Source organism: Chrysoperla carnea, chromosome 5 (genome assembly GCF_905475395.1).
Source record: "Chrysoperla carnea chromosome 5, inChrCarn1.1, whole genome shotgun sequence".
NCBI classification, from domain to species: domain Eukaryota; kingdom Metazoa; phylum Arthropoda; class Insecta; order Neuroptera; family Chrysopidae; genus Chrysoperla; species Chrysoperla carnea.
Window position 1 is genome coordinate 42,041,475 of NC_058341.1, and position 14,795 is coordinate 42,056,269.

General features: G+C 28.5%; 2 protein-coding genes across 2 annotated transcripts; one reads left to right on the forward strand and one right to left on the reverse strand.

Moving 5' to 3' along the window:
• Window positions 1-1,283: 1,283 nt before the first annotated feature.
• On the reverse strand, window positions 1,284-5,005 carry LOC123299592 (cell cycle control protein 50A). The gene is made up of 7 exons (XM_044881845.1): window positions 4,960-5,005; window positions 4,439-4,572; window positions 3,278-3,445; window positions 3,006-3,201; window positions 2,417-2,776; window positions 2,189-2,354; window positions 1,284-1,661 (listed from the first exon to the last, which is right to left on the reverse strand). The coding sequence occupies exons 1-7, from the start codon at window positions 5,003-5,005 to the stop codon at window positions 1,619-1,621; spliced, it is 1,113 nt and encodes a 370-aa protein (XP_044737780.1). The 3' UTR covers window positions 1,284-1,618.
• A 2,650-nt stretch (window positions 5,006-7,655) lies between these two features.
• On the forward strand, window positions 7,656-14,645 carry LOC123301180 (gustatory receptor for sugar taste 64a-like). Its single transcript, XM_044883914.1, has 9 exons — window positions 7,656-7,711; window positions 9,542-9,707; window positions 9,778-10,009; window positions 11,014-11,169; window positions 12,654-12,940; window positions 13,093-13,247; window positions 13,977-14,142; window positions 14,205-14,294; window positions 14,553-14,645. The coding sequence occupies exons 1-9, from the start codon at window positions 7,656-7,658 to the stop codon at window positions 14,643-14,645; spliced, it is 1,401 nt and encodes a 466-aa protein (XP_044739849.1).
• Window positions 14,646-14,795: the final 150 nt, after the last annotated feature.

Genomic DNA, 14,795 nt, shown 5'->3' on the forward strand with positions numbered 1-14,795 from the left:
GAATTATTTGTAGTGCTATTTTCACAATTATAAAACATTATTTAAATTTAAAATTTGTTACGTCACCCAAATTAGAAATTATAAAATTATTAGATTTTTAAAAATCATTTGTACATTTTTTATTTAACTATTTTAAAGAAAAAAATTAAAAAAAAAAGATGAACAATCTCATTGTTATAAACCTTAGTTAAGTTTTATTTAAGGTAGCTTTTTACATCTAATTATTTCTGTAAATCGTCTCTGAAGTATTTTCAGTTAAGTCAAAAATAATGTATTGGATATATTAATTTGTAAAATGTAAATTAAAAAAAAAAGAATAAATACAGAATTTAATATAAATATTGTGATGAAATTTGTAGATTAAAATATTAAGGGTCATTTCTTGCGTTAAAAGTCATCAGATCAGGGCCAGATTTAAGTAAAAAATGATGTTATTCACACTTCAAGGATAATAATATACAGTGTTTTCAAAAAATACGGGAACAGTCGGAGACCCCGAGAAAAATAGTTTCGTTTAGAAAAATGAATTCACGTTTATCCACTGGGCTGGAGTAAGGGTCTACTTTAAAATTTTTAATGGAAATCCGAAGTTCTTATTACAGATTCAGATTGTCCACTGTATAAAAAGTTTGGTTTACTTGAAACAATTGTTTCAATTCGCGTTACTAACGCTATAATTTCAAAAAAAATTCGTATTTTTTGAAAAAATTACACAAGGGCGTGAAGTCAGTCCCACCTATCGCAAAAGTTTGAGGTATTACTGTACATTTATTTTCCAACATTACTCGTAAAAATAATATTAATGAAATTGGATGAAAACTTATGTAGTATTCGCTTTATTTTTGTACCAATAATTAAACTTATTTGTTAATCGGAGATAAAATTTTCCAAATGAAAATTTTAACTGTTTTCCTACTACTACTTTCCGTTTTGAAGCTGCAATGCAGGCAGACAGACAGACACAAACACACAGCAGTCAAACGTATAACACCTCTCTTTTCAGGTCGGGGATTAAAAAAAGTAAAAACACTTAAAATAACAACAAGCTATTTATTATATTTTTTAAAATTCCTAATTACAGTTTTATAAATTAAATAATATTTAACAAAAATTAGAGAATGTCAAACAATAGTATTTTTTCTAGTTAAAATATTTCTAAAATTTAAAAATTCTTTGGATATTTAATATTTTTTCAAATAACATTTTTGTATCAACACAAAAAGTCAATAAGTTAAAAAAAAATGTTTTAAGAATAAATGCTATTTTTTACTTTTTTAAATTTTTGTATATTTATCTTAAAAAGGCACATCTTTTGTAAATCTGATAAAAAGTTTTTTAACACCGATTTTTATATAACGGATAAGGAAATGTCAAAAGTATACTAGAAAGCATTAAAATAAAATTCAATATCTCAAATCAGAGGTAGTTTTATAACATTTGAAATTTTAAAGTTCTAAATAAATTTGTATTTTATGCATTTTTTATTACGATTGCGATGATGTATATATAATTCCGTTTTACATGACTGAATGAAATAAACATATTTTCAAATAAGGAAGCAAAATGAGATCACTAATCATTTTAAAAGATTTATGTTACTATTTGAATTGCGAGGAATCTAATATGGAGTGCGTGGACTAACATTGATCATTTCAGTTGTGCTGGAAAAAAATTCGTACATTAAATTAATGAATAATAAACTTAGAGTGTCTGTATACTAACTGCAGAGTTGGTCTAGCTAAAGGTCTGTGATCCAGGAGCTCTTTAACTCTCCGGCTAGCAATCACAGAATAAATATTTCAAATGGTTTTTACCACATTACCTAAGTTAAGTTTATGGTAATAAATGATCCGCGTGTAAATGAATAGTAATTAGTTTTAATGGAGAGTCGTAAGATTTATACCTCGGAATTCAGGGCCAGTCAATGAATCTTTATAAGGCAGTTTTTATAAAGATTCATTAACTTTCCCTGAATTCCGAAGTTTTAAGATATTTATGCCTTACGACTCTCTATTATGAAATAACAAATAATCATGCTTTGAATACAATTTATAAGTTTGGTCTCTACTTGCAGTTACTAATTTTATCTTTTAATTTTATTGGCCTAACTAAGCGAAGACTTCAGACAGATTTTTCTGCACAGTATACAGATACAAGTATCTATGGAAATTTTTACTTATTTGCATACCTTTTACTACATTTAACGTGTACAAATAACAGCAATACACCCAAGAAAAGGCATAGACATCCTACCACAATGTAACCAATCCCCAAAAACGGATTTTTACCACCAAGTATAGATGTATTCGATAAAATCATACGTTTGGTACCATCAAAGCCAGAAACCGAATAAGCTGTAAAAAAAGGGTTTTTCTCATAAATCTGTCATTATGTAATTAAATTTTCTAGTGCTTACAATATTCAACATTCAAAGTATAATTTCCTTTACGGAGGCCATCCTGGAATGCAGGATATTTAGAGTTATGATGATCAATTCGACGGTATAATTTTCTAAATGTTGGTAACGCAGCCGTACGCATCCATACAATTAAATCTTCATTTTGAAAACCATTATTATTAGGATCTTGCAAATCTAATTCCCAAATGTTCTTTTTCCAATTTGGTGGTTTTGCAAATGGTTTAAATGCTTCCTCTAAACTACCACCTTGTTCGATTGGAGGATTACGAAATTTAATGTTTTTATCAGACGGCCAAGCAATACCTGTTTTTAATAATGGTACCCATCCATCACTTTTTGAGTACAGTGTTATGTTATCTAAAAATAAAAGCAAAATTTTAAAGGAAATTTTATTTCCAAAAATTTATAATATCATGACAATTATTCATAGGCTTTTTTCGTGGTGGAAATACAAGTTACAGGCCTAAATTTAATCAATTGAGACACTTGTTCAGTAAAGTGAGATAATTTCTCAGGGACAATTACTATAATAATTTATTGTAATTTATTTACAAACAGCCTAAAATTAAATGTAAATAATGATTACCATTAAATAAAGAATTTGCAATTGCTCCACACGGTGCATAAGGTTTTTGTGTTTTCTTATCGATTTGATAAGGATTACAATCGTTGCTTGGTGTCAATTCTAAATGTCCTAATAATTGATTGTCATCTCGAGATTTGACATAACGTCTATGATTTTGATAATAGTTAGTTAATCCATAATACATATAAACGCTTCCCTGAAAAATTACGTTAAGATTATACAAAATCCTAAAAAAATTCAATGCGATTTCTTTTTATTTGAAGCAGAATTACCGGTATATCTTCAGGAAGAACAAAATCCACAGCACAATGACATTCGGCATTTGAATTTTTTTCAATAATTTTGGCACAGGTTTCTCCAGAACTTATATCATATTCTTTTGTATTGTTATTAAGTAATTTTTGTTCACAATTAGTATAATCTACAACGATTTCTTTTACCTAAAATTTATGAAAATATGATTTTCTAAAGAAATGATTTCCAAATATTCTGTTACTGCAATAGAACCAAACCCACGATTCTTTTTTAAATTTTACCTTCCTAAATTTTTAAAAAGCGTTTCTTTTTAAAAACAAACAAATATTTCTTATCTGAAATATTTTTTTTTATAAATCCAAACAGCTTTTATGTAATTTTGAATTGAAATTTAGATGAAAATTTAATAAAACCTATTCAAAAACTTTTTTTCCAATTTTCAGTTTCTTACAGAAAATACTTAAGGGTTTATAATTTGCCGTAATCACGTTGTTATAAAAGATATCAGAAAATGCTCAACTTGTTGTAAACTCAAATTATTTCAACCTAATCCAACTAAAGTGGGTTAAGTTAGTAAGGCTGAAATTACAGTCTATTTATTAATTATTATTAGTTTTTTATGCTGTTTAAAGAAAATTTCTAAAAACCCAAAAAATAAGACCTTTTGGACCTGAAAGGGCATCAGTATAAACTATGAAACCTAAAAAATAAGATTCGTTGAAAACTTAACAGAGGTTGAGTTTGTAATAGGATTGAAACCACTCTATATTTGATTGAGAGACTCCAGAAACCGTGTATTTTCTCTCGACTCCCGATATCAACATAAATCCTCCAGAGTTCAGTAAATAAAAAGATTAATTGATAAATTGTTTTATTTTCAGGTAAATTCGACAGTTGTTATTTTAAATTATTTGAAAGATATTTGATTAAATTTTTAATTATACAAAAACTGGGTATATAGAACATCAAAAATATAGTAGAGTATTATCATTCGGTGATATAATTAGATTAATTTCACTATTTTCCAAATTTTTGGTTTATCTCCCAAAATCCTGGAGGGTTGAAGTGGCAAACATTTGGTAAACATATGAGGAAATTCAGAAAAAACAAATTGATATTCCTGTTAATATCTAAGCTTAATAAACGTAAGAAAATATTCTTTTAAAGTAAAACATTACCTCATCCGAGAAATACAATAGACCAACTCCAATAGGAATGAATGCTATGCCAATTACGAAAAAAGTAGGTAAAACTGTACCCGCCGTTAGTATAGGTTGCCAAGCTGGTAATCTCTGCTGTTTAAATGCACTATCTGTAAATTTAACATTAGTCAATATATTTATTTTTCATAAAACAAAATTCATTCATCAATATACATTTAGAGCAATCAATATGAGTTTCTTACGATTAACTAATATTCTATTATTATCGCTGATAAGATATCCCGCTTATAAGCTGTTTTCTTAGAATAATAAGATGCTATCAGGGAGATAATTTGAAATGAATTCTTATATGATTTGGCTTGTAGGACATGAATATTGAAAGAATATTTAAAAAAATTATGTATACCAAATTTGTATACATTTTACGAAAAAATACATAAACGAAATATAATCAATAAATCTACTTTGTATACATATAAAGGTGTACTAATTTTAATATGAAATGTGATTTATCATTACTTATGAATGTGCCTTACCAGATGGTTTTTTAGTTTTAGTTACGGGTTCCTCATTACTAGCCATTTTCAAAAAAAACTGCTAAATTTGATTAGAACAATTTTATAATTTAATTTTTTTATTTTAATGCACGAATTTCTTTTATAATTTCACATTTGACTAGCCCTCTGCATATAATACTAAAAATTTGACACTTGACAGTGACATTAAGTAGTAATCAAAATGTTTTATAGATGGCAGAATATTTAACAGGCTTGAAAGCGCGCAATTATAAACTACATTCTTATTTTTTATTTAATGATCTCAATAAAAAATAATTTATAATTATAATAAATTTTTTTTCGAGAAATTTGTTGTAAAAATTTGAGAAATATAATTTATTTTATTAGTTCATGAGTTTAGGTCTAAATCTTTATTAAGTTTACTTTCTGAAATAAGTTTGATTCGATTTAACCGTCTCGGCCATAACGAAAAGAAATAGTATTATTTATTTTCGCTACGATTTATTTTCGAAATGAGTTTGAGCCATAGAGGTGGTTTTAAATCTTGTCTCGATATTATACAAATATTAAAATATCCGTGGTAATATGTCACAACCAAAACCAACAATGAATTTTATTTGGTCAATTAATCATAAAATAAATAAGCACTTTTTACTGTAGTTTAATTTTTTTAATTTCACTTTTTTAAATATTTTTACTATTAACTCTGGAAGTAGGGATATATTAAACCAAAAATCGAATTCTCTTTGCATTCAACTACCTACATATTCAGTTAATAGTCACGCAAATATCTCATACTAAAGTAGTAGATTAGTTAATAAATTTCCTACTTAATATTATTATTAATCGTTTATATTTTATATATCAATTATTAATCATTTATATTTTAACGATAATACCTAGTTATTTTTATGTCATATTTTTCTATAAAATAGAAAATTATAACTTTTTGGTTTTGTGTATGCGTATAATATATGAACCTAATTAATTTAGCTTAGAATAGATAGATATTATAATTACCTACCAAAAAACACTTTTGAATTGCCATGAATTTTTTTTTTCAAAATCAATTTATAATGTATAAAATGTTTAGCATTTCATTGTTAGATATCTAAGAACTTTAGTTGTTCAGTGCGTTAAATTTCGTGACAAAATTTTTTCAATTATGTCAAAAATGCAAGACTTTTTAATTTTTCAAAGGTAAATTTACATATTATAAATTTACTTATCTTGATTTAAAGCAATAAATCGAAATACTGAAATTCATTTTGTAACTGAAGCATGTTGTAATCGTAGGAATATTTTATAAAGAAGGTCGGAGTACGCCTTCCATACCTCTAAAAATTATAAAAAGTTTTGAAAAGCTTACACATTGAGTTTTATCCAATTTTAAAGTTTTTATTAAATTTTTTTGGTAATCAGTAAAAAATGACAAAAATTCAGAAAAATATATGCCGTTTTGATTTCAATAAAGTTAATTTGGACCTATTAATTTAAACATACAAAAATAGGGTTTAAGGAATACGTTTTTGAAGTATCGTCTACATCCATAAATGAGAGCGATATCTCCTAGAATTATCAGGAAATGAATCAAGTTTGTATGCTTTAGGATCGAAATTACTCTAAAAAAGAATTGTCAAAGAATCGAAAAACTCTCATTCATGTACAACATATATGTAATACAAGTTGTCTATACATTATTTTATTACTCCCGAACCAAGAAAAGGGGTGTTACAAGTTTGACCGCTATGTGTGTCTGTCTGTGGCATCGGAGCGCTAAACGGATGAACCGATTTTAATTTTTTTGATTCGTTTGAAAGGTAATTTAATGGGGAGTGTTCTTAGCTATGTTTCAAGTGCGACTTTGGGGTTCCGTACCCGGAACAACTATAAAATAGGCAATAATCCTAAAAATCGGTTCAGTTTGGAGAAGGCTATAGGAAAAGGCAATTTATAGAGAGTGTTCTTAAATACGTTTCAAGTGCGAGTTTAAGGTTCTGTACCCAAAAAAGCCTCGGGGTTTAAGTAAACTTTTCGGGGTTTAATTTTACTTGTTTAAGTCAACTTTTACATGGACCCTTTCATTTAATTAACAATTTATTGTATTTAACAATTTATTTTTTATTTTATCAAAAAGTGAGCAGTTTATTTCATTTTCCTTAATTATAGTCAATTTTTTGTTACATCTTGCAGAGAAAATAATGCTCTTTTATGGCAAACCCATGGTGTATTTGGTGGAAGTGTAAGATAATATACATTTGCCCTTTGCCTGAGTTCCTAAAATCATTGTAAAGACGAAACACAACGTTATAGCTTATCTGTTAAATACGTTATTGTCTAGCTACTCACGCTTAATAATAGTTCTCAATGAAACGTAATAGACAATAGAACGTAATAGAACACCGTAATAGATACGGTGTTTACGTTTCTAGTAGTAATAAATATATACCTACTTGGTAAAAGTTAAAAACAAATTAATTGTTTATATATCATGACTTCATGACAATATGTAATTATTTGTTCGTGTGAAAACTAGAAAAACAACATTTTCCTAATTTGTTATTTGTTATTTTTTTAATTGTATACATATCACATGTATTGTTTTCAAGTTATAATTAAATATTTCGATTCTATATATTCTAAGTGTAATTTTATATTTGTTTATCAAATATAGTTATTTAAAATAATTTTTACTTATAAATTTAAAAAAGACTATGGTAAGATTGTTACAAAAGAATCATGTGTTTACAATACGTTTAACATCAACAAAGTAAGATTAAGAGGTTTTTTTACACATTTACAAAAAAATTGTGCTTTTTTTATTCTCACAAGTCCAGAATATTGCTAGTAGCAGGGGCGTAGTTACCGCCGTATCAGTCGTATCAATGATAGGGGGCCCCCGCGGACTACAGAGACCCCTAATATGTGTCCACAATGTCACTTAATGTAATATGTACATCGCGAAGTATATTCTCTGAGTCACCCTTTCCAGTTACAACCGCAACAGCTGAAAGAAGTTTTTCAAAATTAAAACTGATAAAAAACTACGATGGGACAGGAACGGCTATCAGACTTATCACTATTGTCTATAGAGGCAGAAATTTTAGAAAACTGAAATCGTCTTCAGCTATAGATGATTTAATAAATCAATTTATCGAAAAAAAGGCAAGAAAAGTGTATATTTAATTTGAATTGTTTGGCTAGCTCAATTTCTGGGAGGAAGTGATAACTTATAATCAATAAATATTCATTATAACTTAAGTTAATTATAATTATAATCAATAATTTAATGCAAGCATTTTTGTTTCTTTTATGAGAAATATTTATCCTTCATTTGGGCCCCCAAACTAATTTTGATACAGGGCTCCCCCCAAGGCGAGCTACGCCACTGGCTAGTAGACAAGTACTGCAAATGTCAAGACCCTGCCTGTAACTTCTGGAGATCGGGATCGAAATATGTTTTTTATAAATACTTTTTGCTCTATAAAATACTTAATTGGGAACATGTCTTTATATTCATACGAAGCTATTCACGGCTATGCATTAAACTTAAATTTATTCACTGCAAACGAAAACTCAAACTAAATTTAACAAGCGAAATTTACAAAATTTTGAAAACGCCCGACGAATGCGGTTTTTTTCTTGTAGTTCTCTCCAAACTGAACTAATTTTCTTGAAACATAGCAAAAAAACACTCTCCATTAAATTATACTTAAAACAAAACATAAAAATCAAAATTGTTCATCCGTTTAAGAACTACGATGCCACAGACAGACACAAAGACACACACACACACATAACGATCAAATTTATAACACCCCTCTTTTGCGTCGGGGATTAAACATATCCACACAGTCTCTTTAATATAGTCCCTGAAAAGTATTATTTCTAACTTAAGGATGTACGAGTGCCAGGGCAATTTTAGATAAAAGGCTTGATTTTTTTTTATATATGAAGTTGGACTAAGGTTAAATTAATTCTGAAAAGTTTAGGAGAGATTGCCCGATTATTCAAATAAATAGGTGACTTTAAAAGTAGGTATATTTAACATTGGTCTTATGAGAAAATGTTTTCATAGATTTCTCCCAAACTATTGGATGGAAATTAAATATACTAATATTTATAAATACTATTTAAATTAAAGTTAATAAATTATTGAAATAAAAACCGTTGTGCTCGAATAATTAAGGATGTATGAGCACGGTAGTGGGGACACAAATTAAAGAAAAATATATATTTTCAATTTTGATGGTGAATTATGTTATAATTTGACAATATAGGGCGAAAAGTTAGAATACAATTTTTCGATATCTCGAATAATTTTCAAAATATCGAAAATTGAAAATTTTGTTTAATTATTTAGCTTTCGATATTTTGAAAACCAAGGCAGATATCGAAAAATTTTATTCTAATTTTTCTTCTACATACAAAACACATCTATCTACATACATCTTCTACATCAAAATTCATCATCAAACTTGAAAATAAGGTACAAATAATTTCAACCACAAATATAAACTTACCTTGGCGCTCGTACTACCTTAATTTTTTCTTCAAATTTATTTGCCCAATTTTAACTGATTTTGAAATTTCGTTTTAGAAAATCAAGTAAAAAAGTTGTGAATTCATGGATAAGTAATTCAAATAAATCGTATACGAAATTTATTAAGAACAAAATTGAAAATGATTTGACTTTGCCTAATTCACAGAATTGGTTTGCTAGAGAATTGATCGGAGAAGCTTCGGGAACACCTAACGATTCAGCGGTAAATCTTTTGATTATTTCTCAAATTTGTATTATTTTCTAACTATTCTTATATTAGAAATTATTTGTAGTTAGATCCAAATTCATTTCATCGAGCAATATGTCCAGTATTAATTATTGGCCAAATATTTGGTTTATTACCGGTATCAGGTATTTCTTCGAAAAATTCAAAATCATTACGGTTCGATTGGCGAACATTCAAAGTACTGTATGTGACAATTATTAATGTAGCAACAACGATAATGGCCTTAATTAGCATATATTACATGCTTAAAATGATGGGTACTTTAGATGATAAAGCAGGTAAAAGCTATGGACACAAATTCCTATGAAAGCGCGTTTTATGCTACTCATTTTTATTAAATGAACCATTTGATTACACAATCCTTGAAAAAAATATTTTTGTTAAAATGCCTATATAAAATTGTCTTTGCTGAAATTTCCTGTGAAAAGTATTCTTACAAAAAGGAAGTAAGATCAGTCGTGTTAGCAATTTCTAAGAATTTAAAAGTATAGGTATATCTTAAAGATGCACTATGACCTGTATCTCTTAAAGATGCACTATGACCTGTATCTCTTAAAGATGCACTATGACCTGTAACGGTAAAGTAAACGTACCTTTAAGATATACACGGTGGACCCGGGTGAATCTATTATGGCTCTCTTTGTAATAGCTCTTTTTGTAATTAACCAATCAAAATTTAGCTTAAACCATAGTTGCAGAGTTTGATGAGGGACATCGTGTTCTGACATCAGTTTGAACTTTGTTTTCCGGGTTGTTCAAATAGTCAATTTAGATCCTAAATGGTATCAGATAGAATAACACTTTAAATTAGGAAATTGACCATAGAAAAACTAACATTTTCATCTAAATAAATTTTTCTAAAATCGTCAGCTTTCGGAGGAAATACGACTTTGCATTTAATCGAAAGAAAATACGTCGATAATTGTAGGTCAAAATCGTGGATACAAGTGAATGCTCTCTATTGTCCTTGACAACTTTTGGCTAAAGCATTTTTTCGTAGTTAGCGTGTTTTCTTTCGATTATAAATGCAATAATAACATATTTTTAAGTCGCAGTTTCCTTCGAAAGCTGAAGATTTTCGAAAAAATGGTTTATGAAAAATGTTTTTTTATGAGGATCAACTTTCTCATTTAAACGAATTTTTGGTGCAGAACCCTAACTTTTTTGAAAAGTATGTTTTTAATGATTTAATCCCATTAATAGGAATAATCAATTCTTTTCCGTTATATTTTAGAAAGTTTTAAAAATTTTACTCCTGGTGCAATATTTTATTCAAATGCAGCAATATCAGCAATATTTTTTCAAAAATTGGCACACAGTTGGCCAAATTTAGTACAAAAGTGGACAAAATTTGAGTTAAACATGTGGGAATATGAGAAGACACATTTAGCTCGAGATTTTAGGATAATGTCAGGGGTCATTCTAGGATTATCATTTTGTAAGTTAATTAGAAATTCGTTTGTTTAGTTCTTTAAATTTTTTTAAGCTTATTCTATAATGATAAATAATATTTAGAAGTATATCATCAATAAATATCAATTTTCAATTCAAATTAGGTGATATATGATTAATACAATGTCTCGCATTGAAGATGAAGACACTCGCATATTATCGTTATTTAGAGGAATCTCGATTTGAAATTTTTCACAGTCATACAGAGTGATGGGTCATATTTTTTAAGATACTTAATCGAAATCTGAACTTTAAACTTAGCCTACTACAAATTGACAAATAGGCAAAAAATTAAGAATCGGACTTATTTATCAATTTGTATTAGTCTGAGTTTAAAGTTGTGATTTCGGTTAAGTAGGTATCTTAAAATATCTAACCCATAAACCAGTATGACTGTACAATATTTCAAATCGATATTCTTATAAATAAGGAAAATATGTGGATGTCATTCATCTTAAATGCGACACATTGTTTAAAGTGAAAATAAAGGTGGTCCAAGAATTGTGGAACACCTCGTGTAGTCAGGCTCGTGCGCAGGAATTATCCAAGGGAGAGGTTCAAACTTTTGTTCGCCATGTTAGGTCGAATTAAGTAAATAAAAACATGAAATTCTTTTTCGAGTAAGAGAACATTTAATTAGCTCAAAATTTAATATTCTGTCACTGTTATTCAATAACTTAATTTTGCGAGATACAGAAAAAATCTTTTCCAAAACTCTGTGTGCGCCGATCTTTACACCGCAATGTATATTGAGCGAGGACTAAACCGTTTAGTCGATCTTCAGACATTGTCGATCTGAGGAGCGTTCATTCGTCGCTGTTGTCACAGGAAAAACTGACAGAACACATTTGGTAGACATTCGGAAATGCATCTTTATTGCAAATATCGATTGCTTCGAGTGAATTTTTGGCACCCCGCCTGGCAATGCGTTTTCGCTAAAGTTGAACTTCATCGATTGAGATGTTACTATTCTAGTTTAAAAAGTCAAGCAATAGTTTTCTCTTCTCCAACGTTTCCTCCTCTTTTAATTTTTTAAAATGTTTCCTCAGCATCAGCCAGTTCCATAGCCTCGCCAATATCCAGGTTTTCTGTTTGAAGTACTCGACTCAAAGACAAAGTCGAAGGATGTATCGAGCTCAAAATATGCATGGATATCTGATTCGACAGGGACAATGCGTCTCATGAATGGGTGCATTTACAGGACGCTTAAAAAAGTTAAAGAATATATAGAGCTCAAAATATGCATGAATATCTGATTCGTCAGTGGAAATGCGTCTCATGAATGGATTAATTTACAGGACTATATTGTTGGTCCAAAATTTATATGGACAGATTCTCAATAGGAGGGGTTTTGACCACCAAAACCCCTCCCTTGCGCACGGGCCTGCGTGTAGTATTTAAGATAATAATTTTTGATACATTTTTTTAAAAATTATTCTACAATATTCGATGAAATTAATTTAATTTTAGTTGAACATGCGTTAAGTGTTTATATAAATATGCCAACAATGAATGAAAAAGGAATCTATAATGATAGTTTCTGGAATTATTTAAAAGAATATTGTATAAATTCACATCCGTTCATCATCAATATTACATCATATAATTTATTTGTGGCATTTTTTATTGTGATCATAAGTAATACAGCAACTTTTGCATGGAATTTTCAAGATTTATTTATCATATTAATTAGTTATGCGTTAACAATGCGTTTAAAGATGTTAAATAAACGATTAAAAATATCGCATGAAAAAAATGTTAGTATCAAGCGTTTTTATAATATTCTGAATATATTTTGTATTTAAAAATTACTGCTTCCGTCTTCCGGCAATTTTTTCTTTCTTTCTTTGCGATATCTACATAGTTAATTTGAACATTTTATATGCGTTTTAAATGACAATGCTTTCAGACTCTACGAAGAGACGATTGGCGCAAACAGCGTGAGTTATATGGAGAATTTTCATCATTGGTTAAATACGTTGATATTAAAATGTCCGTACTCATTGCTTTATCATTCCTAAACAATTTATATTTCATATGTTTTAGATTACTATTGGGTGTTGGGTAAGTGAAGAACAATTTTGCTCTTTTGTTTTAATCCAAAATTTTATGCCCTTTAGTTTCTTATGAAAAATTAGGGACCATAGTAGCACAGTTGTTATTAGTAGTTGTCACTTCTTGGCAAGCTCATATTTAGAACAATTATTTGGAGGGAAAATCTTTTACGATCTTCTTTAATTCACAATTTTTTTTTGTAAATAACGTAGGTATATATGCTAATAACGCCCTTATTCACGTCCAATTACAAAAGGAGAGGAAAGAATATAGTTTTATCGATTTTTTTTGTAACTTTCTTAAGGGTTACATACTCTTTGAAAAATCAGGAGAATCACAAAAAAAATTTTGGGAATTTGATGAAATTTAGTATATTTAGTAATTTTTACCCAAAAAATATTAAAATTATGTTCATTTAATTATTCGGAGAGGTTCTTTTGAGGTACTTATCACCTAAAATCCTTTAGGCAAAGTTATGATTTGGAGCCATTCTGAAGATATCTTCAAATGGATCTTCTGGATTCTGGAGATATATTCAATCTGAATTTTGACCTTTCATGGGCCCTATCGAAGTAGGCAAGAAATTTTTTTTGGTGGGGTTATAATAATTAGTGTGCTTATCGTTCAGAATTCCGAACAATTTTTCAGGCTAAATATCAATCTAGGGCTAATTAGTTTTTTTCCAAACAACCCACGATTGCTTATTAATAATTTACCATATTATGTATATTGTTATAGAACTGAAGCAACTAGTACGTTCCTACTTTTGAACAATTACGGCGGTTTTTTATTTATGGTATTACGAGCAGTGTTTGTAACACTGATGTGTGGCGAATTACAAATTTACAGCAAAAGTGCTCTTACAACGGTTTACTCTTGTCCATCAGAATTGTTTACAATTGAAGTACGTTTGTTAATAATTATATAATCTTTAATAAATTTAAAGTTAAACAATTCTATTTTCAGACGGAACGATTGTCTAATCAATTAAATTCTGATTATATTTGTTTAACTGCACTGGGATTTGTGTTTGTGACACGCGGATTTTTATTAAGCGTACGTATGTCCTAATTAGGTTTTAGTGAATGTCGTCCGAAACCCATTTAAGCGATAAATAAGCTCTGTTATGATATTTGAAAAGGATGTCTAACCACGCTACATTTGCTATTTGAAGGTGTTCAAGAGCAGCAGAATAGATTTGATAGCATGTGTTCTCAACTACAAGCAGGATTGAAAAATGAAAACAAGCGATAAAATTAGCTTAAACTATAAATTAATATACATTTTTTTAATTAAAATTACAATTTATTGTAGGTTGCGGGAATGGTAGCAACTTATGAAATTGTTTTGTTGCAATTTGATGATAAGTTGGATAAGCAAGATGTGTTTTCTCCGACTTTTAAATGAAAATGAGCATTATATTTAATTTTATGTATTATCATTTTTCTTACATTAATAAACCTCTTGTTAAAAATTGTAATAATAGACATATTTAAATTTTTGATAATGTATTAATTTTTATAATGTAATAATGGGTATGAAAGGGTTGACAACAAA